Consider the following 25,200-nt stretch of genomic DNA (forward strand, 5'->3'; position numbering starts at 1 on the left):
GAAATACTTGAATTTCTAAAACAATTCTTGTGATTAAGATCTGAATGAGATCTTAAGAATAACATTCTTAGAGGCAAAAGAAAGAAAGAAAGAAAGAAAGAAAGAAAGAAAGAAAGAAAGAAAGAAAGAAAGAAAGAAAGAAAGATTGATCCCTTTTTGGATTTTTATGTAAACTGAAAAAAAATTTGTTTGAAGAGGAAGAATAGAAGGCCTGATGTTGGAAACTGGTATACCTCCATTGCTGGTTGAAACTGATGTAGCTTCTTTAGGGCTGGTCTACACTAGGGGTTGGGGTTGATGTAAGATACGCAACTTCAGCTATGGGAATGGAGAAGCTGAAGTTGACGTATCTTATTTCGACTTACCTCCCGTCCTCATGGTGCGAGATCGACGGCCGTGGTTCCCCCGTCGACTCCGCTACTGCCGCTCTCCCTGGTGGACTTCCAGAGACGACGGGAGCGCGTTCGGGGATTGATATATCACGTCTAGACGAGACACGATATATCGATCCCCGATAGATCGATCGGTACCCACCGATCCGGTGGGTAGTCTGGACGTACCCTTAGAGTACCCCGTCTGTTGTAAATCAGCTGTATTTCTACTGCTCTCAAAGTGGTCAGATTTCCAGCTGATGTACATTGACATAGCTTGATTGACAGCAATGTGCCTACACCAGTTTATGCCTGATGATGATTGGACCCAGTTACATATTTCTATACAGAATTGCAGCAGGTATTAGTCTGAAGAGTCTCAACAGAAGGGAAACCAGTATGAATTATTTGATTCACATCCACAGGTTTCCAATTCCTCAGATTAAGTATCTTTCTTTGCCACCCCTACAGATGATCTATTCTGAGAGCGACCCAGGAGAGAACCAGACCATCTCTGAAGTATTCATCCTGGTGGGATTTTCAAACCTTAACAAGCTGCAAATCATTCTGTTTCTGGTGCTTCTGTTCATCTACCTGGTCACCCTGATAGGGAACCTGCTTGTTATACTGCTTATAAAGCTAAACCCCTCACTCCACACCCCCATGTATTTCTTCCTGGTGAACCTGTCTTTCTTGGAAATCTGCTTCACCAGCAGTGTGGTTCCTCAGCTGCTGATTCACCTCCTGGTGGAGCAAAAGACCATCACCATTGCGGGCTGCGCTGCCCAAATGTACGTCATCACCATCATGGGCCTGACAGAATGCTGCCTCCTAGCAGTCATGGCGTACAACCGTTATATGGCCATATGTCACCCCCTGCACTACAAAACTATCATGAGTGGCCGGGCATGTGCACAGCTCGCGGGTGCTTCATGGATCATCGGCATCTCGGTGGAAGTAGCTCAGACCACTTGGATCTTCAGCCTGCCCTTCTGTGGCTCCAACCGCATCCACAACTTCTTCTGTGACATCCCGCCAGTGTTGAAGATGGCATGTACGGACACATCCAAAAATGAGATTATGGTCTTCACTGTGTCGGTGCTATTCATCATGAGCCCTTTCCTGATGATAATCCTGTCCTACATCTGCATTATTTCCACCATCCTCATGCTGCCATCAGTGGAGGGAAGGAATAAAGCCTTCTCCACCTGCTCCTCCCACCTCATGGTGGTGACGTTGTTCTATGGAATGGCGCTTATCTCTTACCTGGGGCTCAAGTCTAGCTTCACCCCAGAAAGTAATCAAATGATTTCCCTCATGAACACAATTGTGGGACCAGTGTTGAACCCCATAATATACACTCTGAGGAACAAAGAGGTGAAGGGAGCCTTTATAAAAACAGTAGAGAAGAGCATCTTTTCACACAATCGGAGAAAACAGAGAATGAAAGATAGAGTTAGTTAAAACAGGGGAATGAGGGAAATTCATACATGTTTTGTTGAATTACTCCCGATGATCCTCATTTTTTAAATTGAAATTTTGCCATTTGAAAAGCTTTGACCTCTTGTAAACCTGTCAGGAAAATGGGAAGAGAAACTTTTCTTACCAAAATGAGCCAAAATTTTAAATATTTAAATTTTTGTGAAAATTTGATAGAACCTTTTCACCAGATTTAAACATCACTGAAAAATCAAATGAGAAAATTTAATCCATGTCGTTTCTTGATTTTATATCTTCAAAATTTGAAATGTCAAAGCAAAAAATAAGCTCAAAATGAGAATCATTTCATGAAACGTTGAACTTGGTGTGTGCAAATTTAACAATTTTCATCAAAATTTTCATAGTTGAAAAATTCCAACCTGCTCTACAGAAAAGTCCATTTAGGCTTCTCCTTTTCCTGCTCTGTCAGTCCAGTGCAGCATTTTCGGTTTTTGGTTGGGTTGGATTAGGTTTTTTTGGCCTGTCTCTTGATTGCAATTTCCCAGTGCTCCCTCTGGTCTAATTTTAAATAACATTCCTCAACACTTATGAATGGCTTCCTATGTAAGACTCTGATGGATCTTTCAATGCCTAACCTGATCAGGTCAAACAACAACTCAGGGAGCTGGCTATTGACTTCTATGGCATTTTGCACAGGTTCAGAGCCTATGCTAGCAGATCATGGTGCATACCATAGATTCATTGATTAAAAGGCCATACGGAACCATTTTGATCATCTAGTTTGACATCCTGCTTAACACAGGGCAGAGAATGTCAACCTGGTGATTCCTGAGTCAAGGAAGCACTGTACATATTTTATATTCCATATGTAAAATAATAGCTGTGTTATAAACTCATATAACTATAAGTGGTTATATCAATATATAACAATATTGCACCAAATGCTAGTGTATATGGTACATCTTTGTATAACTATATGCTAAAATACATTTGTATATTTTTATCATGAGAAATACTACTCTGTTGGCTTGTCTACCTATATCACTTCCTACGTATAATAAATACCAAATTTAAAACCTCTATCCCTAGCTCAGCAATTACAGGACTATATGCCTTCTTTCCCTAAATATCCCTATAATGCATTTTTAAGATGCACTGGCTGGCAGTATGTCTTGGCTTTTATTATTTCTCTTTGATAGAATTTGCTGATTTGTTTAAAATGATATTGTTAAGAAGTTAAGTAATGTGTCACGTTGGAAGAAGTGAGAGTTACATACATGTAATGATAAACAAAAAAAATCCCTTTCTCTGAGAAACTTAGAAACTGAGTGGCCTAGGGCAACATGTCCCAGAAACTACAAATTCAGCAAGAAAATTGTAGGAATTAGGTTATTAACACTTGTTCATGAATAATATATAGGCTCTGTAAAATTCAATGGATAATGTGTTGGATAAAGATTGGGGGCAATTGAGAATGGCAACATGTATGAGAACACATATGAAAATGAGCCCAATGCTGGAGAAATGCTGGACCAGAAACTGACCAATGAGATTGAAGGACCAGACCAGGAGATCCAGGGAGGTGGCGACCATCATGGAAGAAGGAAGGACTTGTTAATGGAATGTGGTAACTTGGGCCCATTTACCTATTCAGTCTTGTCTGTTATTACTTGTCAGGCAGAACATTATGTCCAGACACTATAGGTGACACTAATTCTGTCTGAAATTGTATTCAATAAAGGCAAAACTGATTAAATCTAAATTGGGTGGATGCGTGACTCAGTTTCCCCCTATACTCCCAACAACCAATTACACAATTTGATAAAACAGGGTAAATCCCACATAAATGTCCTCATCTCGGCTTCGTACATTAATTTAGCAAAGGTAGGTGTGATGTTGCTCTCTATATGTTTATGGAAATATGCTAATGAGTGTAAATATGACATAACTGAAATATGCTTTGTGCTAGATATGCCATGTAACATATCTTTGCAAAGGTTATGATCTACTGAATATATTCATCCTATTTGTAGGCATGTATAATTTTTATATCTGAAGTTATGAGCACTGGCTCTATTCTTGTATTTTAAGTGTTTTCTGTAGGAAACACACAAGAGAGGTTTGGTCAACATATTGTGAAGGGGTTGTTCAAGTAACTGGGAGTATTTAACTAACAATGGACTTTGGGAGACACCAATCCACATCTGAGCTTTCCTGGGAATGTTCAAACTAACTTGTAAACAATGGTGTCGGCCTGCAAAAAGCTGAATCATCCGTGGACATGTGACCTGCCCAGGTGGCTACAAACTCCATCTTGTTGCAGTGGTTCTGCACAGAAGAACAAAGGGGTTTCCACCCACAAGAGAAAGAATATAAAAGGCCCTGGAAGCCTCTCCATTTTTGTCTTCAGCTGGCTCAAGAGATGGCCTCTCCACCCCAAACAGATGCCTGAAAGAAACTGGAGCAAAGGACTGTAACTACAGGGGTGTGAGTGAGTGCTGGACCCAGGCCATAAACTACAAGGTTGGTCTGAAAAGGATTGTACCTGAGATAACATCTAGGGTGAGAAGTTACCATTTGTAATGAGAGCCTTAGTTTATTAAGTTAGCCTTGCATATTTTGATTTATTTTACTTAGTAACTTACCTTGCTCTGTCTGTTATTACTTGGAACCACTTAAATCCTACAGTTTATACTTAATTAAATCAGTTTTACTTATTAATTAACCCAGAGTAAGTGACTAATACCTGGGGGAGCAAACAGCTGTGCATATCTCTCTATCAGTGATAAAGAGGGTGGACAATTACAGAGTAAAACAGATTTGTTTGCGGTTTGGACCCCATTGGGAGCTGGGTGTCTGGGTGCTGGAAATAGGAGCACTTGCTAAGCTGTTTTCAGTAAACTCTGCAGTTTTGGGGGTGTGGTTCAGACCCTGGGTCTGCGTTGCAGCAGGCTTGCATGTCTGGCTCAAGATGGCAGGGCTCTGGATGCCCAAACTGGCAGAGAAAACGGGCTCAGAGGTAGTCTCAGCACACCAGGTGATAGCCCCAAGGGGGTCTCTGTGACTGAACCTGTCACAGTGGCGTAGTCGAACAGGATTTGTGCACAGCTGATTGCTTTGTGACACTGGTAGTGATTTTAAGTGAGTTTTAAGTGTGGTGGCTGGAGAACAGACAAAGTCGTTACTGGTTTGTTATTTTCTGTTTACTTTGGTTTAATTCAGCTTGTGTAACTGGCAGGTATTCATTTCATGGGTTATATACTAACTCAGGGATCGGCAACCTTTGGCACACGGCCCAACAGGGAAAGCCCCTGGAGGGCTGAGCCAGTTTGTTTACCTGCCACATCAGCAGGTTCAGCCGATCGCAGCTCCCACTGGCTGGAGTTCGCTGTCCCAGGCCAATGGGGGCTGCAGGAAGTGGCGTGGGCCAAGGGATGTGCTGGCCACCCTTCCCGCAGCCCCCATTGGCCTCGAGTGGCCAGTGGGAGCCGTGATCAGCTGAACCTACGGATGCGGCAGGTAAACAAACCGGCCTGGCCCGTCAGGGTGCTTACCCTGGTGGGCCGCGTGCCAAAGGTTGCCGACCCCTCGGTTAATATATAACCGATGATATGAATACCTGGCAGTTACACAAGCTGAATTAGCGTATGTTTTCCCCAGTGATCCGTTCACTCATGCTAACCTGAACCCCACACTACCAAGCAATAGTATAACTCAGCATTTAGCACAGGCAGATAGGAAATTTGGCAATGTCAAAATGATTGACTTTTAGCAATAAACCTGACTGTCAAGCAATTGACTGTACAATTTATCAACAATAGGCAGCAGAGTGCAGCTGATGATGGATGACAGGAAACTATCTGTTATACTGTATCACAGCAGTGAGAAAGGAGTGACTTAGTTAACAAGGGCCACTTGCAAAGGTAAAAAATTAAAAGTGGGGACTATACTGTATAATGGGCACTAGGGGCAGCAGAGGATGGGGTTGGGGAATTGGCAGCTATACTGTATAATGGGCACTAGGGGCAGCAGAGGATGGGGTTGGGGAATCAGCAGCTATACTGTATAATGGGCACAAGAGGCAGCAGAGCTTGAAGGTTGGGTAGGGTCAGGCGGTGGTCAGAAATGATGTCAATGACTTTTATTTTTCAGTTCCTGCAACTTTAGACTCTCTTGTTTGCACAGAGCAGTATATTCCCCTGTTGTCAGAGCCAATCCCCAGCCTCAGAGCAGATAAGATTGATTAATACCAAGGGAATTCATTACTCCAATAGTGTATCTATTCATTAGAGCTAATGCAAAATTTCCCCGTATTTTGCTGAACTTTTAACCCTATACTTGTGAATGTGGCCAGGTAGGAGATATGCCTGGACCTGCCATGGTCCTTGATAATTTTCCATTCATCACAGTTCAGAATGGGCTTGATTTGCAAAGGGGCTCAGGTCTCATTGATTTCAGTGGGAGATGCAGGTCTCAAATGTTGCTGTAAATTACACCCAAGGCTTTGATCAGTGTCTGGAGAATAAGGACACAAATAAATCACCTGCTGGAGCAGAGCCTTTTCCTTCTAGGCTGTTGAATGGACATTTCATGTAGAGCAACAAGGATGATGCAACGGCCTGTAGTTGTCGCCTAACAACATTTCCCTACAGAGTTAGTGCTGTAGTTTGTGTCTGAAAAAACATGAGATAATCACTTCTGCTCTTCTGGGGCTGTTTGAGAGTGAGAGATTTCATTTGTTTGTCTTTAAGATTCTCTTCTACCATATCTGTGCTTGCTTCATCCCAAACACTTACGGTCACATATCACTGGTGTATTTCATATTGTCAGAGAGTCACAGAGTTTAAGGACAAAAGGGATCTCTAGATTATTTAGTCTGACCTCCCCATCTCACAATGTCTTGGGTGTCATCACACATGCCCACAGAGCACTTTAGCTTTGCATCAAACTGAACATAAAAGAGAAATGTACTTGGTGGTCCCTGTACCAGGCCACTGAAATGGAGGCACCTCTGGGATGCAGAATGTATAATATCATGTGTCAAGGCTGTATCCCCACTTTGAACTTTAGGGTACAAATGTAGGGGCCTGCATGAGGACTTCTAAGCTTAACTACCAGCTTAGTTCTGGTCCGCTGCCACCATTCCCTACCCTGGGAAGCTTTTAGAAACCTCTCACCAATTCCCTGGTGAATACAGATCCAAACCCCCTTGGATCTTAAAACAAGGAGAATGTGACCCTTCCCCCCTCCTTCCTTTCACCAACTCCTGGTGAATACAGATCCAAACCCCCTTGGATCTTAAAACAAGGAGAATGTGACCCTTCCCCCCTCCTTCCTTTCACCAACTCCTGATGAATACAGATCCAAACCCCCTTGGATCTTAAAACAAGGAGAAATCAATCAGGTTCTTAAAAAGAAGGCTTTTAATTCAAGAAAAAGGTAAATATCATCTCTGTAAAATCAGTATGGAAAATAACTTTACAGGGTAATCAAACTTAAAGAGCTCAGAGGACCCCCCTCTGTCTTAGGTTCAAAGTACAGCAAACAAAGATAAATACTCTAGTAAAAGGTACATTTACAAGTTGAGAAAACAAAGTAAAACTAAGACGCCTTGCCTGGCTTTTTTACTTACAAGTTTGAAATATGAGAGACTTGTTTAGAAAGATGGGGAGAACCTGGGTTGATGTCTGGTCCCTCTCAGTCCCAAGAGCGAACAACCCCTTAAAACAAAGAGCACACACAAAAGCCTTTCCCCCCCCCCCCAAGATTTGAAAGTATCTTGTCCCCTTATTGGTCCTTTGGGTCAGGTGTCAGCCAGGTTACCCGAGCTTCTTAACCCTTTACAGGTAAAAGGATTTTGGAGTCTCTGGCCAGGAGGGATTTTAGTACTGTACACAGGAGAGCTGTTACCCTTCCCTTTATAGTTATGACACGCCCCCCAAATCACAGATAGTGTTGGACGTCCAGTTCCACACTGGCTGTGATTTCTTTCTGGAGCTCTAGGAGAAAACAGATTTAATAAGACACATGTACCTTTAGACATACTACTGATTATATAAAAACTAACAATATGTTTTATTTCAAGAACAATTGTTAACCAGTTAACTCTGGGAAACTTTCCCGGGAGAGTGCATCAGCCACTTTGTTAGAAGCTCCTGAAATGTGTTGTATTTCAAAATCAAAATCTTGGAGAGCTAAACTCCACCGAAGAAGTTTTTTGTTATTTCCCTTGGCGGTATGAAGCCACTGTAGCGCAGCATGGTCTGTTTGTAGTTGGAAACGCCGTCCCCAAACATATGGGCGTAGCTTTTCCAGCGCGTACACAATGGCGTAGCATTCCTTTTCGCTGATTGACCAGTGGCTTTCCCTCTCAGACAGTTTCTTGCTGAGAAACACGACAGGATGGAATTCTTGATCCGGTCCTTCCTGCATTAAAACTGCTCCCACGCCTCGCTCGGAAGCATCTGTGGTTACTAGGAACGGTTTGTCAAAGTCTGGGGCCCTTAGCACAGGGTCAGACATGAGTGTTGCCTTAAGCTGGTTAAAGGCCTTTTGACACTTATCAGTCCACTGAACTGCATTTGGCTGTTTCTTTCTGGTTAGGTCTGTCAGCGGGGCGGCAATTTGGCTGTAGTGTGGTACAAATCGCCTATAATATCCGGCCAAGCCTAAGAAGGATTGGACCTGTTTCTTTGACTTTGGAACTGGACACTTTTGGATAGCATCCACTTTGGCCTGTAGGGGATTTATAGTTCCTTGACCCACCTGGTGCCCCAGGTACGTCACTCTGTTTTGGCCTATTTGACACTTTTTAGCCTTAACAGTTAGTCCTGCCTGTCGGATGCGCTCGAAGACTTTTTCCAGGTGCTCCAGGTGTTCTGTCCATGAATCAGAAAAAATGGCCACATCATCGAGGTAGGCAACTGCAGATTCTCCCAATCCCGCTAGGAGACCATCTACAAGTCTTTGGAAGGTGGCGGGTGCATTTCGCAACCCGAAAGGGAGTACATTGAATTCATACACCCCTGCCTGGGTGACGAAGGTGGACCTTTCCTTAGCGGGTTCATCTAGTGGTACTTGCCAGTACCCTTTGGTTAAGTCTAAAGTAGAGATGAATTGGGCATGTCCCAATTTTTCCAATAGCTCATCTGTGCGTGGCATTGGATAGTTGTCAGGATGAGTTACAGCATTTAGCTTACGGTAGTCCACGCAAAAGCGTATTTCCCCATCTGGTTTGGGAACTAGAACCACTGGAGATGCCCATGCACTGGTAGAGGGGCGGATTATACCCATCTGTAGCATGTCCTGGATCTCCCTTTGTATAGCAGCTTGGGCATGAGGTGACTCCCGGTAGGATGGGGTTCTAATTGGGTGAGCATTACCTGTGTCAATGGAGTGGTATGCCCGTTTGGTCCGTCCTGGAGTGGCTGAGAAAATCGGTGCAAAGCTTGTGCACAGCTCCTTGATCTGCTGTCGCTGCAGACGTCCCAGGGTCGTGGAGAGGTTCACCTCTTCCATGCCACCATTCCTTTTTCCTTCGTAGTAGACACCTTCAGGCCACTCCGCGTCATCTGTTTCCTGGGCTGTAAACTGGCAAACGTTTAGTTCTCTGGAATAAAAGGGCTTAAGAGAATTAATATGGTATACCTTAGGCTTTATGTTGGAGGTGGGGGAGTCTATGAGATAGTTAACAGCTCCTAGGCGCTCCTGGACCATGAATGGTCCTTCCCACGACGCTTCCATTTTATGGGCCTGGAGCGCCTTTAAGACCATGACTTGGTCTCCTACTTTGAAGGACCGTTCTCTGGAATGTTTATCATACCAGGCCTTTTGCTCTTCCTGAGCATCCTTTAGGTTTTCTTTAGCAAGGGCTAAAGAGTGTCGGAGGGTGTTTTGTAGGTTGCTTACAAAGTCTAGAATGTTAGTTCCTGGAGAAGGCGTAAACCCCTCCCATTGCTGTTTCATCAACTGTAATGGCCCCTTAACCTCGCGGCCATACACAAGTTCAAATGGTGAAAACCCTAAACTGGGATGTGGTACAGCCCTGTAGGCAAAAAGCAACTGCTGCAACACTAGGTCCCAATCATTGGAGTGTTCATTTACGAATTTACGTATCATGGCCCCCAAAGTTCCATTAAACCTCTCCACCAGACCATTGGTTTGATGGTGATGAGGGGTGGCAACCAAGTGATTCATCCCATGAGCTTCCCACAGGCTTTTCATGGTCCCTGCCAGGAAATTAGTTCCCGAATCTGTAAGGATATCAGAGGGCCACCCTACCCTGGCAAAAATGTCTGCTAATGCCTGGCACACACTTTTAGCCCTGGTGTTGCTTAAGGGTACAGCTTCCGGCCATCGGGTAGCAAAATCCATGAAAGTCAGTACGTACTGCTTTCCTCTGGGTGTCTTCTTTGGGAAAGGACCCAGAATATCCACAGCTACTCACTGAAATGGGACCTCAGTTATGGGTAGTGGCTGGAGAGGGGCTTTAACCTTGTCTTGGGGCTTTCCCACTCGTTGGCACACCTCACAAGATCGGACATAATTAGCAACGTCCTTGCCCATTCCCTCCCAGTGGAAGGACTTCCCCAACCGGTCTTTGGTTCTGTTCACCCCAGAATGGCCACTGGGATGATCATGGGCTAAGCTCAAGAGCTTTACCCGATACTTAGTGGGAACTACCAACTGTCTTTGAGGATGCCAGTCTTCCTGGTGCCCACCAGAAAGAGTCTCCTTGTATAAAAGTCCTTTTTCTACAACAAACCGGGATCGGTTAGAAGAGCTGAGAGGTGGTGGGGTGCTCCGTGCTGCCGCCCAAGCTTTTTGAAGGCTGTCATCTGCTTCCTGCTCGGCCTGGAACTGTTCCCTTGATGCTGGAGACATCAGTTCCTCCTTGGACTGTGGACTGGGGCTTGGTCCCTCTGGAAGTGATGCAGGTGCTGGGGCTGTTTCCATTGACTGTGAACCGCTGTCCGCTGGTGCACTATGTGGTATTTCAGGCTCTGGCTGAGCCGCTTGGGTAGGGTTATCTGCTGCTTCCACCAGTTCACACTCACTGGTGCCCTCTGGCATTGGAGTTGTAGATGGGTTTGCAAGCGCTGGACTTAGTGCTGGCAATGGTTCTGGTGCTTTTTGCGCTGCCAGTTCCGGTTCTGGGACTGGCTTTGGCTGGGTGTCTGGGATTGGATCCACTACGGCTGTTGCAGTCGTTGGCAGGGGATCCGGTTCCACCACCTTTGTTTGGGTCTCTGGTAACACAGACGGGGCCCTGGTGGACGGCTCAGGAACAGGGATGGGGTTGAAAGCTTGCTTAGCCTGGCTGCAGGTGACTATTCCCTCCCTCTTGGCTAGCTTCACATGGTTGGCCAAGTCTTCCCCCAGCAGCATGGGGATGGGATAATTGTCATAGACTGCAAAAGTCCACATTCCTGACCAGCCCTTGTACTGGACATGCAACTTGGCTACAGGGAAGGTTACAGACTGTGACACAAAGGGTTGAATTGTCACTGTAGCCTCCGGGTTGATGAGTTTGGGGTCCACTAGGGATTGGTGGATAGTTGACACTTGTGCCCCAGTGTCCCTCCAAGCGATAACCTTCTTTCCGCCCACTCTCAAGGTTTCCCTTCGCTCCGAGGGTATGAGAGAGGCATCTGGGTCTGGGGATCTTTGGTGTGATTGGGGGTAATGAACTGTAATCGGTTGGGGTTCTTCGGGCAGTGAGCCTTTATATGCCCCAGTTCATTACATTTAAAACATCGCCCTGCTAAGGTATCACCGGGGCGATGTTGGTTGGTGGAGACTGGTGGGGTGGGGTAAGAACGCGTCTGGGGTTTCCCTTGGGATGTGGGTGGGGCCTTGGGTTGTCCCCGGTGATAAGGTTTTGTTTCGGCTTGCCCCTTCTGATATTCGTTCCAACTGCTACTAGCTTTTTTCTTTTCTGTCACCTCCACCCATTTGGCTCCAATCTCCCCTGCCTCAGTTACAGTTTTGGGCTTCCCATCTAGGATGTACCTTTCTATTTCCTCAGGAACACCCTCTAAAAACTGCTCCATTTTTACTAGGGAAAGCAGATCGTCCAAAGATTTAACATTTGCTCCTGATACCCAGCCATCACAATTTTTGTCAATGTGGTAGGCATGCCGGGTAAATGACACATCTGGTTTCCACCTTAGGGCTCTGAACCGCCGACGGGCATGCTCGGGTGTTAGCCCCATTCTGAGTCTGGCCTTGTTTTTAAAAAGTTCATAACTGTTCATGTGTTCCTTAGGCATTTCAGCCGCCACCTCTGCTAAGGGTCCACTGAGCTGCGGCCTCAGCTCTACCATGTACTGGTCTGCAGCGATGCTGTATCCAAGGCAGGCCCTTTCAAAATTTTCTAAGAAGGCCTCAGTATCATCGCCTGCCTTGTAGGTGGGGAATTTTCTGGGATGGGAAGTGGTACCTGGAGAGGAGTTGCTAGGATGGGCTGGTGCATCCTGCCTAGCCCTTGCTACTTCCAGTTCATGCTTCCTTTCTTTTTCTCTCGCCTCCTCTTTGGCTTTTTCCAGCTCTATCTCTTTTTCTTTCAGCTCCATCTCTCTTTCTTTCAGCTCCATAGCTCTCTTGTGGGCCCCCTCTTTGGCTTTCTCTTCTTTGTCTCTCAGCTCTATCTCTTTTTCTTTCAGCTCCATCTCTCTCTTGTGGGCCCCCTCTTTGGCTTTTTCTTCTTTGGTAGTCATTTTCCTGTTTTCTTGTGCTGGGTCACACCCCTCTGCAGTTGACTGAAACTGGGATGTACTCAGCTTTGGCTGCTGCTGAGTTAACAGAGACTTTCTAACTAGCTATTCACGAGGATGTAAAAAGAAAAAAAAAACAATTCCGCTTGTAAATTGCCTTTACCAGTCAAAGTTTGCTCGCTTTGAACCCTTCCTTTAACAAAGGACCTTGTTAAAAAAAACTTAACACCTCTGCCTTCAGGCAAGGAGAGATAAGATATGCATCTACCTTCAGCTCTGCTTTCCAAGCAGCTAGAAGGGAAAAAAAATCTTACTGGCTTTTGGGTTTAAAACGATCTCCACCACTGTGCCACCATGTCAAGGCTGTATCCCCACTTTGAACATTAGGGTACAAATGTAGGGGCCTGCATGAGGACTTCTAAGCTTGACTACCAGCTTAGTTCTGGTCCGCTGCCACCATTCCCTACCCTGGGAAGCTTTTAGAAACCTCTCACCAATTCCCTGGTGAATACAGATCCAAACCCCCTTGGATCTTAAAACAAGGAGAATTTGACCCTTCCCCCCTCCTTCCTTTCACCAACTCTTGGTGAATACAGATCCAAACCCCCTTGGATCTTAAAACAAGGAGAAATCAATCAGGTTCTTAAAAAGAAGGCTTTTAATTAAAGAAAAAGGTAAAAATCATCTCTGTAAAATCAGTATGGAAAATAACTTTACAGGGTAATCAAACTTAAAGAGCTCAGAGGACCCCCCTCTGTCTTAGGTTCAAAGTACAGCAAACAAAGATAAACACTCTAGTAAAAGGTACATTTACAAGTTGAGAAAACAAAGTAAAACTAAGACGCCTTGCCTGGCTTGTTTACTTACAAGTTTGAAATATGAGAGACTTGTTTAGAAAGATGGGGAGAACCTGGGTTGATGTCTGGTCCCTCTCAGTCCCAAGAGCGAACAACCCCTTAAAACAAAGAGCACACACAAAAGCCTTTCCCCTCCCCCCCAAGATTTGAAAGTATCTTGTCCCCTTATTGGTCCTTTGGGTCAGGTGTCAGCCAGGTTACCCGAGCTTCTTAACCCTTTACAGGTAAAAGGATTTTGGAGTCTCTGGCCAGGAGGGATTTTAGTACTGTACACAGGAGAGCTGTTACCCTTCCCTTTATAGTTATGACATCACGCAACACTGTTCAACAGATGATTAAGGCAGGAAGGAAAGAACATCTTATGCAAAATAGAAACTATGTGTGTGTGCGCGTGTGCGTGCGTGTGTGTGACTTGTAGGCCATGCAGTGAGTATATAGCCATGCAGTAATGATAGTTATATTTTAAGTAAAGGATAAATGGGTGAGGAATTGATAGGAGAGACACAAGAGACCTACAGGCCTATACTTATAAAAGTAGTTTAGAAAGACATGGTTGGTGAGGTAATATTTTTATTGTTGGTGAGAGAAACAGAAGTTGGTCCAGGAAAAGATCTGTGTCTCTAGTATCCTGGGATCCAGATGGCTACAACAGCACTGCATACAAGAATAGCTTAAGCAGTTAGGGTAAGTAGAAGGTTTTCTAGCCTGAACAGGAGCAGTTGCTCAATGAGTTGGCATAAGGAAGTAAAGTAACAGTGACCTTAAGTCAAAAAACATCACGAGGCTCTGGTTATTGTTTTGTCTTAATCATGATTGTTGCAAACAGCAGATAGGTAATCATAAGGTGCTAGTTTCTTCCAGGTTGGGATATTTTTAGTAAGGGACATCAGCAGATGTCTGACTACAAGAATGCCATGGTAATTAATTAAGGTATAAGCTAATAAGCTTGAGGTTAAAGGATTAATAGCCTGTGGGAGAAGGCCAGCCCGATATTACTATGGTGATGAACTACAAATAAGGAAAAGTGGTGGGAACCCCTGCTGATTATCCATTAGGCATAGTCAGGGCCGATGCTACCATTAAGGCGAACTAGGCGGTTGCCTAGGGCGCCAAGATTTGGGGTCTCCAAAAAGCGGTGCCCCCAATTTTTTTTTTTACAGAGTTCCTCCCTGAGCGCGCAGTCGCCACTCCACTTCTCCCGCCTCCCATGCTTGTGGCGCCAATCAGCTGTTTGGCACCACAAGCCTGGGAGAAGAATTAGAGTGGGGGCGGCATGCTCAGGGAGGAGGCGGAGCAGAGGTGAGCTGGGGTGGGGAGGTGCCGCACGGCTCCCTGGGGGGGGGAGATGCCGAGGGGGTGGCAGGGAGCTGCCACAGGGCTGGGGCGGGAGTGCAAGGTGGAAGTTTCGCCTAGGGCGCGAAACTTCCTTGCACCGGCCCTGCGCATAGTAGCACCAGTATAGCACATTATACAATTGTATTCTGGGCTGTGGGTTAGAAGTAAGTGTGATGACTACTGGTGATGATGATGATGGTGAGGGGGAAGAGAAGGAAGATGATAACTAACTCTTTGGAGCATAAGCTTTCGTGAGTGAATACCCACTTCGTCAGACGCATGTAATGGAAATTTCCAGAGGCAGGTATAAATATTCAGGCAAGAATCAGTCTGGAGATAACAAGGTTAGTTCAATCAGGGAGGGTGAGGTCCTCTGCTAGCAGTTGACGTGTGAACACCAAGGGAGGAGAAACTGCTTTTGTAGTTGGCTAGCCATTCACAGTCATTGTTTAATCCTGATCTGATGGTGTAAAATTTGCAAATGAACTGAAGCTCAGCAGTTTCTCGTTGGAGTCTGGTCCTGAAGTTTTTTTGCTGTAAGATGGCTACCTTTACATCTGTTATTGTATTGCCAGGGAGGTTGACGTGTTCTCTTACAGGTTTTTGTATATTGCCATTACATGCGTCTGACGAAGTGGGTATTCACCCACGGAAGCTTATGCTCCAGTACATCTGTCAGTCTTAAAGGTGCCACAGGACTCTCTGTTGCTTTTTACAGATCCAGACTAACACGGCTACCCCTCTGTACTTAACTCTTTGGGTTGTTTTGCAAGGGGTAGTGTAAGTATAGGGATGCTCAGCTCCTTCTTTATTATGGCTACCTGCCGTGCTGGGATGGAGTGTTTGTGCATTTCCTAACTGTGTTAATAAATCCATTTTCCATATAATGTAATCTCCTAAGTGTGAGTGTTGCAACCATGCACATGGTGGTTCCTAACTGAATAGTGATTCTGATAATACTGGGCCTGATCTTGGGACAAGAACCTACCAAATTTCAGAATGATGAATGGGGGGAGTAAACTGGTAATATGATCAAGATACATTCAATAGATCAGGCAACAGATTGTTATCCACAGATGGAGAGAATGAGCCCTGCTCAGCATGTGTGTATGTGTGAGAGAGAGAGAGAGAGACTGCTTGGGGTAATGAGCCATGCTCAGTTTGTATGTGCGTGCACGTGTGAGTGAGTGAGTGAGTGAGTGAGTGAGTGAGTGAGTGACTGTCCCCCCCACAGGAGGAAATGAGCCATGCTCAATGTGTGTTTATGTGCCACTACTGCCCCCTCCACTTGTGAACAGCCCCATGGACATGTTCATGGCCACGCTGGTCAGGAAAGATCTTTCATTTACAGCTCATCCAAAAGATATAACATCCACCAGAAACAGTGTCCCCTTCCACTGTGATGAGTTGCTGAGGGTCAGCACCAACTCTAAGGGGAGAGCACCACCTGCTAATCCACCCTACCCTCCCTCTGCAGCAGAGGTCCTCCAAGCACCATGCTGGGGCACTGTGCTAAGCAGCCATTCTGATGGGAGATGGTCCACAGCTGAGCCCCTCACCCTGCTCCTTGCGGCACAGGGCCACGTGGTGCCCTGCTGAAGCACAAGGGGTCAGCATGGACCAAGAGACAACAGAGCCCCACCAGGTGAGACCCCACCCAGCTCTTTGCAGCATGTCATCCCTTGGAGCTGCTCTGGAGCATGGGGGTTACACTGACCCACAGAGGAGAATGTCCCTTAATGAGTCCTCCATCCTATTCTCTGCTGTACAGCGCCCCTTACTGCTGAACTGGGACATTGGGATCAATCAACCTGAGAACATCCCACAGAGCCCTCCAGGCCCATCCCTATAGATCAGCGCCCACTGGTGCTATACTGGGGCATTGCTACCAGCACTGACTAAGGGGGAAGTGTGCCTCAAACTGAAAATCCCACCCCACTCCCCATAGCACAGCCTCCTACTTCCATGCTGGAGTAATGGGGTCAACACTGTCTTAGAATTGAGAGTGCTCCCAGCTGAGCCCATCACCTCACTCCCTGAAGCGCACTACGCCCAGCACCTCTCAGCTTCCACACAGAGTTTATTCTAATGCTCCTGGGAACTAGCCCTGATTCTGGTCCCACTGCAAACTTACTGGAGTAAAAGGGAATAGTCCCACTGACTTCGATGGGCTTTGGATCTGGTCCTCTAGGAGGGAAATGGGCCCTATGGTTGGGCAGTAGAGTCTAAGACTGAGGACTCCTGGGTTCTGTTCCCAGCTCTGCGAGGGGAGTGGAGTCCAATATTTAGAGCAGTTGGGACTGGGAGTCAGAGCTCCTGGGTTTTAATTGTGGCTCTGAGACAAGAATGGGGCACACAGTCTGAACATCAGGGAACTGGAGTCATGAGCCTTGGGCATTGTTCCTGAGTCAACCCCGACTCTGTGTTGTGTTGCTTTGGACAAATCATTCCTTCTTCTAGACAAAATTGCATCACACAATTTACCACAGTTAGTAAATCCTATTATGATTTTCATCTAGAAAATAGACATGATGATGATGATTGATGATACAACTTTCTACGAAATGATTTCCCTAGTGAATTTTGTTTTGTTGCAGGTTGAAGCAGTATTGTTCTTCCTTTGAAGAATATTACAAGAGATTTCCTTTAGGGAGTAGGTCCCAGAAGCCAGTGAATGAAATAAAAACACCTCTGTTTTCTTCAACACATATAGTTCCTGCAGCTAGTTGAGGGAACAACTCTTCTTAAACAAGGTAGGCTATAAATGAATGACTTAAGCCCCCAACCATTTTCCCACTGAATTCCATGGTGTTGTGCCCCAGTCTGCAATGGGACCAGGATCAAGTCACTGGTTTCTTCTTTTGAATTTTCCATACATTGGCAGAGAATCTTAGTGTGTATGTGAGCACCTGGGTTGTGTCTGTATTCCTATCTATCTATCTATCTATCTATCTATCTATCTATCTATCTATCTATCTATCTATCTATCTATGTGTGTGATGCTATATTCCATATTCTTTCTAGAAATAATTTTATAATATGGTTATAGTATATCTAAGATGTATATTATGCAAGAGGGTCTTGTGAGAGATCATTGGAAAGTTTATGATATGTTGAATATGATTATCCTATTTATATGCATGTATCATTACTGTTTTTGAAGTTAGGACTATTGACTATGTAACAATTACAAGTTGGTTTGCACCTGGAGACCGCTCATCACACAGAATGCAATCAGTCTGGATGGGCCACTGGGGAGAACAATAGGACTTTGAAGATGCTAAACTCCCACCTTCCTGAGAAGATTCCTGGGATGCTAAATAATAATAATAATAATAATCAGGGCCGGCTCCAGGCATCAGCTAAAGAAGCAGTTGCTTGAGGCGGCCAATACCAAGGGGCGGCACTCCTGCCTCTATCAGGATGGCACGTCTGGGTCTGCAGCGTGGTAATTCGGCAGCGGGTCCCCTCAGTCCCACTCGGAGCGAAGGACCTGCCACCAAAATGCCACCGAAGAGTGGAATGCCGCGATCGCGTTGCTGCGGCTTTTTTTTTTTTTGCCGCTTGGGGCGGCAGAAAACCTGGAGCCGGCCCTGATAATAATTACCCTCATTTGAGAAATCTTATTTTGGTAAACATGGTTAGAGAATAACATTCCTAGAGGGGAAGAAAGAAAGAAAGAAAGAAAGAAAGAAAGAAAGAAAGAAAGAAAGAAAGAAAGAAAGAAAGAAAGAAAGAAAGAGAAACGATCCCTTTTTGAAATTTCCTGTAGACAGAAAAAAAATGTCTTCAAAGAGGAAGAATAGAACCCCCGATGCTGGAAACTAGTATACCTTCCTTGCTGGTATAAACTGATGTAGCTCCTTTAGAGTCAATTTATCAGACCCCCATCTGTTGTAAATCAGCTGTAGTTCCACTGGTGTTAAACTGGTTGAATCTCCAGCTGATCTATATTGGCACAGCTTGATTGACATAAATGTGGCTCCACCAGCTTATGCCTGATGATGATTGGGCCCAGTTACAAATTTCTATACAGAATTGCAGCAGGTTTTTGTCTGAACTGTTCCAACAGAAAGGAAACCAGTATGAATTGTTTGATTCGCATCCACATGTTTGGCATTTCTCAGATTCAGTCTCTTTCTTTGCCACCCCTACAGATGACCTATTCTGCAAGTGACCCTGGAGAGAACCAGACCATCTCTGATGTATTCATCCTGGTGGGGTTTTCGTACCTTAAAAAGCTGCAAATCATTCTGTTTCTGGTGCTTCTGGTCACGTACCTGGTCGCCCTGATGGGGAACCTGCTTGTTGTCCTCCTTATAAAGCTAAACCCCTCACTCCACACCCCCATGTATTTCTTCCTGGTGAACCTGTCATTCTTGGAAATCTGCTACACCAGCAGTGTGGTCCCTCAGCTGCTGGTTCACCTCTTGGTGGAGCAAAAGACCATTACCATTGCGGGCTGCGCTGCCCAGATGTATGTCATCACGATCAGGGACCTGACGGAATGCTGCCTCCTAGCAGCCATGGCTTACGACTGCTACGTAGCCATATGTCACCCCCTGCACTACAGAACTATCATGAGTGGCCGTGCATGTGCACAGATTTTGAGTGCTTCATGGATCATCAGCATCTCAGTGGAAGTAGCTCAGACCACTTGGATCTTCAGCCTGCCCTTCTGTGGCTCCAACCGCATCCATAGAATCATAGAATATCAGGGTTGGAAGGGACCTCAAGAGGTCATCTAGTCCAACCCCCTGCTCAAAGCAGGACCAATTCCCAACTAAATCATCCCAGCCAGGGCTTTGTCAAGCCGGGCCTTAAAAACCTCCAAGGAAGGAGACTCCACCACCTCCCTAGGTAACCCCCATTCCAGTGCTTCACCACCCTCCTAGTGAAATAGTGTTTCCTAATATCCAACCTGGACCTCCCCCACTGCAACTTGAGACCATTGCTCCTTGTTCTGTCATCTGCCACCACTGAGAACAGCCGAGATCCATCCTCTTTGGAACCCCCCTTCAGGTAGTTGAAGGCTGCTATCAAATGCCCCCCTCATTCTTCTCTTCTGCAGACTAAACAATCCCAGTTCCCTCAGCCTCTCCTCATAAGTCATGTGCTCCAGCCCCCTAATCATTTTTGTTGCCCTCCGCTGCACTCTTTCCAATTTTTCCACATCCTTCTTGTAGTGTGGGGCCCAAAACTGGACACAGTATTCCAGATGAGGCCTCACCAATGTCAAATAAAGGGGAACGATCACGTTCCTCGATCTGCTGGCAATGCCCCTACTTATACAGCCCAAAATGCCGTTAGCCTCCTTGGCAACAAGAGCACACTGTTGACTCATATCCAGCTTCTCATCCACTGTGACCCCTAGGTCCTTTTCTGCAGAACTGCTACCTAGCCATTCGGTCCCTAGTCTGTAGCAGTGCATGGGATTCTTCCGTCCTAAGTGCAGGACTCTGCACTTGTCCTTGTTGAACCTCATCAGGGTTTTTTTTTGGCCCAATCCTCTAATTTGTCTAGGTCCCTCTGTATCCGATCCCTACCCTCTAGTGTATCTACCACGCCTCCTAGTTTAGTGTCATCGGCAAACTTGCTGAGAGTGCAGTCCACACCATCCTCCAGATCATTAATAAAGATATTAAACAAAACCTGCCCCAGGACCGACCCTTGGGGCACTCCGCTTGAAACCGGCTGCCAACTAGACATGGAGCCATTGATCACTACCCATTGAGCCCGACGATCTAGCCAGCTTTCTATCCACCTTACAGTCCATTCATCCAGCCCATACTTCTTTAACTTGATGGCAAGAATACTGTGGGAGACCGTATCAAAAGCTTTGCTAAAGTGAAGGAATAACACATCCACTGCTTTCCCCTCATCCACAGAGCCAGTTATCTCATCATAGAAGGCAATTAGGTTAGTCAGGCATGACTTCCCTTTGGTGAATCCATGCTGACTGTTCCTGATCACTTTCCTCTCCTCTAAGTGTTTCATAATTGATTCCTTGAGGACCTGCTCCATGATTTTTCCAGGGACTGAGGTGAGGCTGACTGGCCTCTAGTTCCCCGGATCCTCCTTCTTCCCACCACTTCTTCTGCGACATCCCACTGGTGCTGAAGATGGCATGTACGGACACATCCAAAAATAAGATTATGGTCTTCACTGTGTCAATTTTGTTCATCATGGGCCCTTTTTTGTTGATAACAGTGTCCTACATCTGCATTATCTCCACCATCCTCAAGCTGCCATTGGTGGAGAGAAGGCGTAAATCCTTCTCCACCTGCTCCTCCCACCTCATGGTGGTGACTTTGTTCTATGGAACAGCTCTTTTCACCTACCTGAGGCCCAAGTCTATCTCCACCCCAAAGAGTGATCAAATGATTTCCCTCATGATCACAGTTGCAGCACCTGTGTTGAACCCCATAATATACACTCTGAGGAACAAAGAGGTGAAGGGAGCCTTTAGAAAAACAGTAGAGAAGAGCATCTTTTCACACAATTGGAGAAAACAGAGAATGAAAAGTAGAGTTAGTTAAAACAGGGGGAATGAGGGAAATTCATAAATGTTTTGTTGAATTACTTCCAATGACCCTCACTTTTTTAATTTAAATTTTGTCATTTGAAAAACTTTGACTTGTAAACCTATCAGGAGAATGGGAAGAGAAACTTTTATTACCAACCCCCCCCCCAAATTTTAAATATCTTCAAAATTTAGAATGTCAAAGAAAAAAAAAAGCTTAAAATTAAAACCCTTTCATAAAATGTTCACCTTGGTTTTTGCAAATTTAACAATTTTCACTAATATTTTAATGATGGGAAAATTCCAACCAGCTCTACCGAGAACTCCATTTAGGCTTCACCTTTTCCTGCTCTGTCAGTCCATTGCAGCATTTTAGGTTTTGGGTTGGGTTGGGCTGGGTTTTTTTGGCTGTTTAATGGATTTCCCCAGTGCTCCCTGTTTCCTAATTTTAAATAATATTTCTCATCACTTATGAACAGTTTCCTATGTAAGACTCTGATGGATCTTTCAATGCCTTACCTGATCAGGTAACACAACAACTCTGGAAGCTGGCTCTTGACTTCCATGGCATTTTGCACAGGTTCAGAGGTCTATGCTAACAGATCATTGTGTATATCATAGATTCATTGATTAAAAGGCCATATGGGACCATTTTGATCATCTAGTCTGACATTCTCCTTCATGCAGGACAGAGAGTTTCACCTGGTGATTCTTGAGTCAAAGAAGCACTGTACATATTTTATATTATAAATGTAAAATAATAGCTGTGTGATAAACTCATAAACTACACGTGGTTATATCAATATATAACAATATTGCACCAAATGCCAGTGTATATGGTACTACTTTGTATAACTATATGATAAAAATTCCTTTCTATCTTTTTATGATGAGAGATACTATTCTGTTTGCTTCTCTACCTATATCGTTGCAGCTGTATAATAAATACCAAATTAAAAACCTCTATATCTAGTTCAGCATTTACATGACTATATGCCTTCTTTCTCTAAATATCCCTATAATGCATTCATTCAAAGCTTAAAATACATTGAGACTCTGAGATGCACTGGCTGGCAGTATGTGATGTTTTGTTATATCTCTTTGATGTAATTTGCTGATTTGTTTAAAATGATATTGTTGGCAAGATAAGTAACCTGTCGTGATGGAAGATGTAAGTAAGAGGTACGAACATGTAACAATAACCAAAAGAAAAATCCCTTTCTCTGAGAAACTTAGAAGCAGACTGCCCCAGGGCAACATGACCCAGAAACTACAAATTCAGCAAAAAAAATTGTAGACATTAGATGATTAACATTTGTGCATAAGTAATGTGCAGGTTATGTAAAATTAAATGGATAATGAATGGAGGAAAATTAAGCCATAGAAAATTTGCAAATATATGAAAATACATATAAATATGTAAAAAATATGTAAAATAGATATGCACATACACAAAATACATACGTACATATGTAAAGATATGTATAAAATACATGTGTAAAATACATATAAAATAAGAAAATACATATAAAAATACATATAAAAAATGGTCTGGAGAACAGGAGATCCAGGCAGGTGAGTAGGACTGACATCATGGAGGAAGGAAGGACTTTTCCGTACCCCAGAATGTGTTAACTTGGGCCCATTCACCTATTCTGTCTTGTCTGTTATTATTTGTGAGGCAGAAATGTATGTCCAGACACTATAAGTAAGATTAATTCTGTCTTAAATTGTATTAAATAAAGGCAAAACTGATTAAGCCTAAATTGGATGAACGTGTGACTCGGTTTCCCACTCTACACTCCCAACAATGTAAACAATTTGATAAAAAAGGTAAAGCCCACATAAATGATCTCATCTCTGCTTTGTTAATTAATTTAGCAAAGGTGTGACCCTCATACAATAATAATCAGAAAAACAAGCCATGTCCTGTCAGCGAATACATATGTGTTAAGTTAGTATACACCCCATTATGTGAATACCTCCCAGTTCTACAAGCTGAATTAGCATATGCTCTTCCCAGTGTTCTGTGCACTCATGCTAACCTACACTTCACACTACCAAGCAACAGTATAACTTAGTATTTAACATAAGCAGATAAGAAACTTGTAAAAGTCAAGGTACATTAATTCAATAGCTAAGTACAAATTGTGGGGAACCTTCACAGACCAGGACGTGGAATGCTGTGTCCAAAACCAAGATATGGACGGTCATGGTTCAGAACAAGAAGTTAAGGGATGAACAGACAGGCTGGATTTCTGTGACATAAGACATAAGAATGGCCATACTGGGTCCGACCAAAGGTCCATCCAGCCCAGTAATGATCAGTGATCTCTCTCCTGCCATCCTTCTCCACCCTCTGACAAACAGAGGCTAGGGACACCACTCCTTACCCATCTGGGCTAATAGCCATTAATGGACTTAGCCTCCATGAATGTATCCAGTTCTCTTTTAAACCCTGTTACAGTTCTAGCCTTCACAACCTCCTCAGGCAAGGAGTTCCACAGGTTGACTGTGCGCTGTGTGAAGAAGAACTTCCTTTTATTTGTTTTAAACCTGCTGCCCATTTATGTTGTTTGGTGGCCCCTAGTTCTTATATTATGGGAACAAGTAAATAACTTTTCCTTATTCACTTTCTCCACACCACTCATGATTTTATATACCTCTATCATATTCCCCTTAGGGCTTGTCTACACTACAAAATTAGGTCGGATTTATAGAAGCCGGTTTTATAGAAACCAGTTTTATGCAGCCGACTGTGTGTGTCCCCACATAAAATGCTCTAAGTGCATGAAGTCGGCGGACCGCGTCCACAGTACCGAGGCTAGCGTCGACTTCCGGCGCATTGCACTATGGTTGCCTATGGGTACCTATCCCACAGTTCCCGGAGTCTCCGGCGCCCATTGGAATTATGGGTTGAGATCGCAATGCCCGAACGATGCAAAGCAGTGCCGCGTGGGGTTCTGGGTACATTGCGTCACGCCCCTCCCCCGCCGTCACATCAACGGCAGACAATAGATTCGCGCCTTTTTACCTGGGTTACCTGTGCAGACAACATACCACGCCAAGCATGGAGCCCGCTCAGCTCAGCTCACCGTCACCATATGTCTTCCGGGTGCCGGCAAACGTGGGACTGCATTGCTAAACAGCAGCAGCAGCTTACTGCCTTTTGGCGGTAGACGGTGCAGCATGAGTAGTAGCCTTCATCGGCGCTCGGGATGCTGGTAGCTGTGGGGCTGGCAGCCGTAGGGCTGCATTGCACCAGCCCCTTGCCTTTTGGCAGCAGATGGTTTATTACGACTGGTAACCGTCCTGTCAGTATTGTCTGCTGAGCATCCAGAAGAGGCCGAGGGCGATCTGGGTGCTGGCAGACATGTGGCTGACACACGTGGGGCTACATTGCTACACAGCAGCAACCCCTTGCCTTTAACCGTCCTCGTTGGACAATGATGGTTACCAGTCGTAGTATACTATTTGCTGCCAAGTATTTGCTGCCAAGCACCCAGAAAATGCCGAGGGCTATCAGTCATGCTGCACTGTCGTCTTAAGATGTAAAAAATAGATTTGTTCTGTATTCATTTCCTTCCCCCCTCCCTCCGTCAAATCAACGGCCCGCTAAACCCAGGCTTAGGAGTTCAATCTCTGGGGGGGGGGGCATTCTGTGTGACAGTTGTTTGTATTTCTCCCTGATGCACAGCCACCTTTCTTGATTTTAATTCCCTGTACCTGTACGCCATGTCGTCAGTCGCCCGCCCCTCCCTCCCTCCCTCCCTTCTTCCCTTGGTCTTTAGATACTAGTTTCGCGCCTTTTTTTAGACCAGACACCATAGCTAGCACTGGGATCATGGAGCCCGCTCAGATCACCGCGGCAATTATGAGCACTATGAACACCACGCGCATTGTCCTGGAGTATATGCAGAGCCTGGACATGCCAAAGCAAAACCAGGAGGACCAGCTGA

The 25,200-nt window shown here is 44.9% G+C and overlaps 2 protein-coding genes across 2 annotated transcripts; both read left to right on the forward strand.

Annotated features, from left to right (window-relative positions):
* The first annotated feature begins 842 nt into the window (after window positions 1-842).
* Window positions 843-1,835, forward strand: LOC135886270 (olfactory receptor 10A4-like). The gene has a single exon (XM_065414092.1). It carries the CDS (start codon window positions 843-845, stop codon window positions 1,833-1,835), a length of 993 nt encoding a protein of 330 aa, XP_065270164.1.
* Window positions 1,836-18,875: 17,040 nt separating this feature from the next.
* LOC135886271 (olfactory receptor 10A4-like) lies at window positions 18,876-21,257 on the forward strand. Its single transcript, XM_065414093.1, has 2 exons — window positions 18,876-19,421; window positions 20,811-21,257. The coding sequence occupies exons 1-2, from the start codon at window positions 18,876-18,878 to the stop codon at window positions 21,255-21,257; spliced, it is 993 nt and encodes a 330-aa protein (XP_065270165.1).
* Window positions 21,258-25,200: the final 3,943 nt, after the last annotated feature.

This window comes from Emys orbicularis, chromosome 12 (assembly GCF_028017835.1).
Source record: "Emys orbicularis isolate rEmyOrb1 chromosome 12, rEmyOrb1.hap1, whole genome shotgun sequence".
NCBI classification, from domain to species: domain Eukaryota; kingdom Metazoa; phylum Chordata; order Testudines; family Emydidae; genus Emys; species Emys orbicularis.

Excerpts from the sequence above, each read along its gene's own strand:
- LOC135886270 (XM_065414092.1), top strand. The coding sequence starts at position 843 with ATGATCTATTCTGAGAGCGACCCAGGAGAGAACCAGACCATCTCTGAA.
- LOC135886271 (XM_065414093.1), top strand. The coding sequence starts at position 18,876 with ATGACCTATTCTGCAAGTGACCCTGGAGAGAACCAGACCATCTCTGAT. Across the intron at positions 19,422-20,810 it reads GCTCCAACCGCATCCATAGA|TTCTTCTGCGACATCCCACT; the intron begins ATCATAGAATAT and ends TCTTCCCACCAC.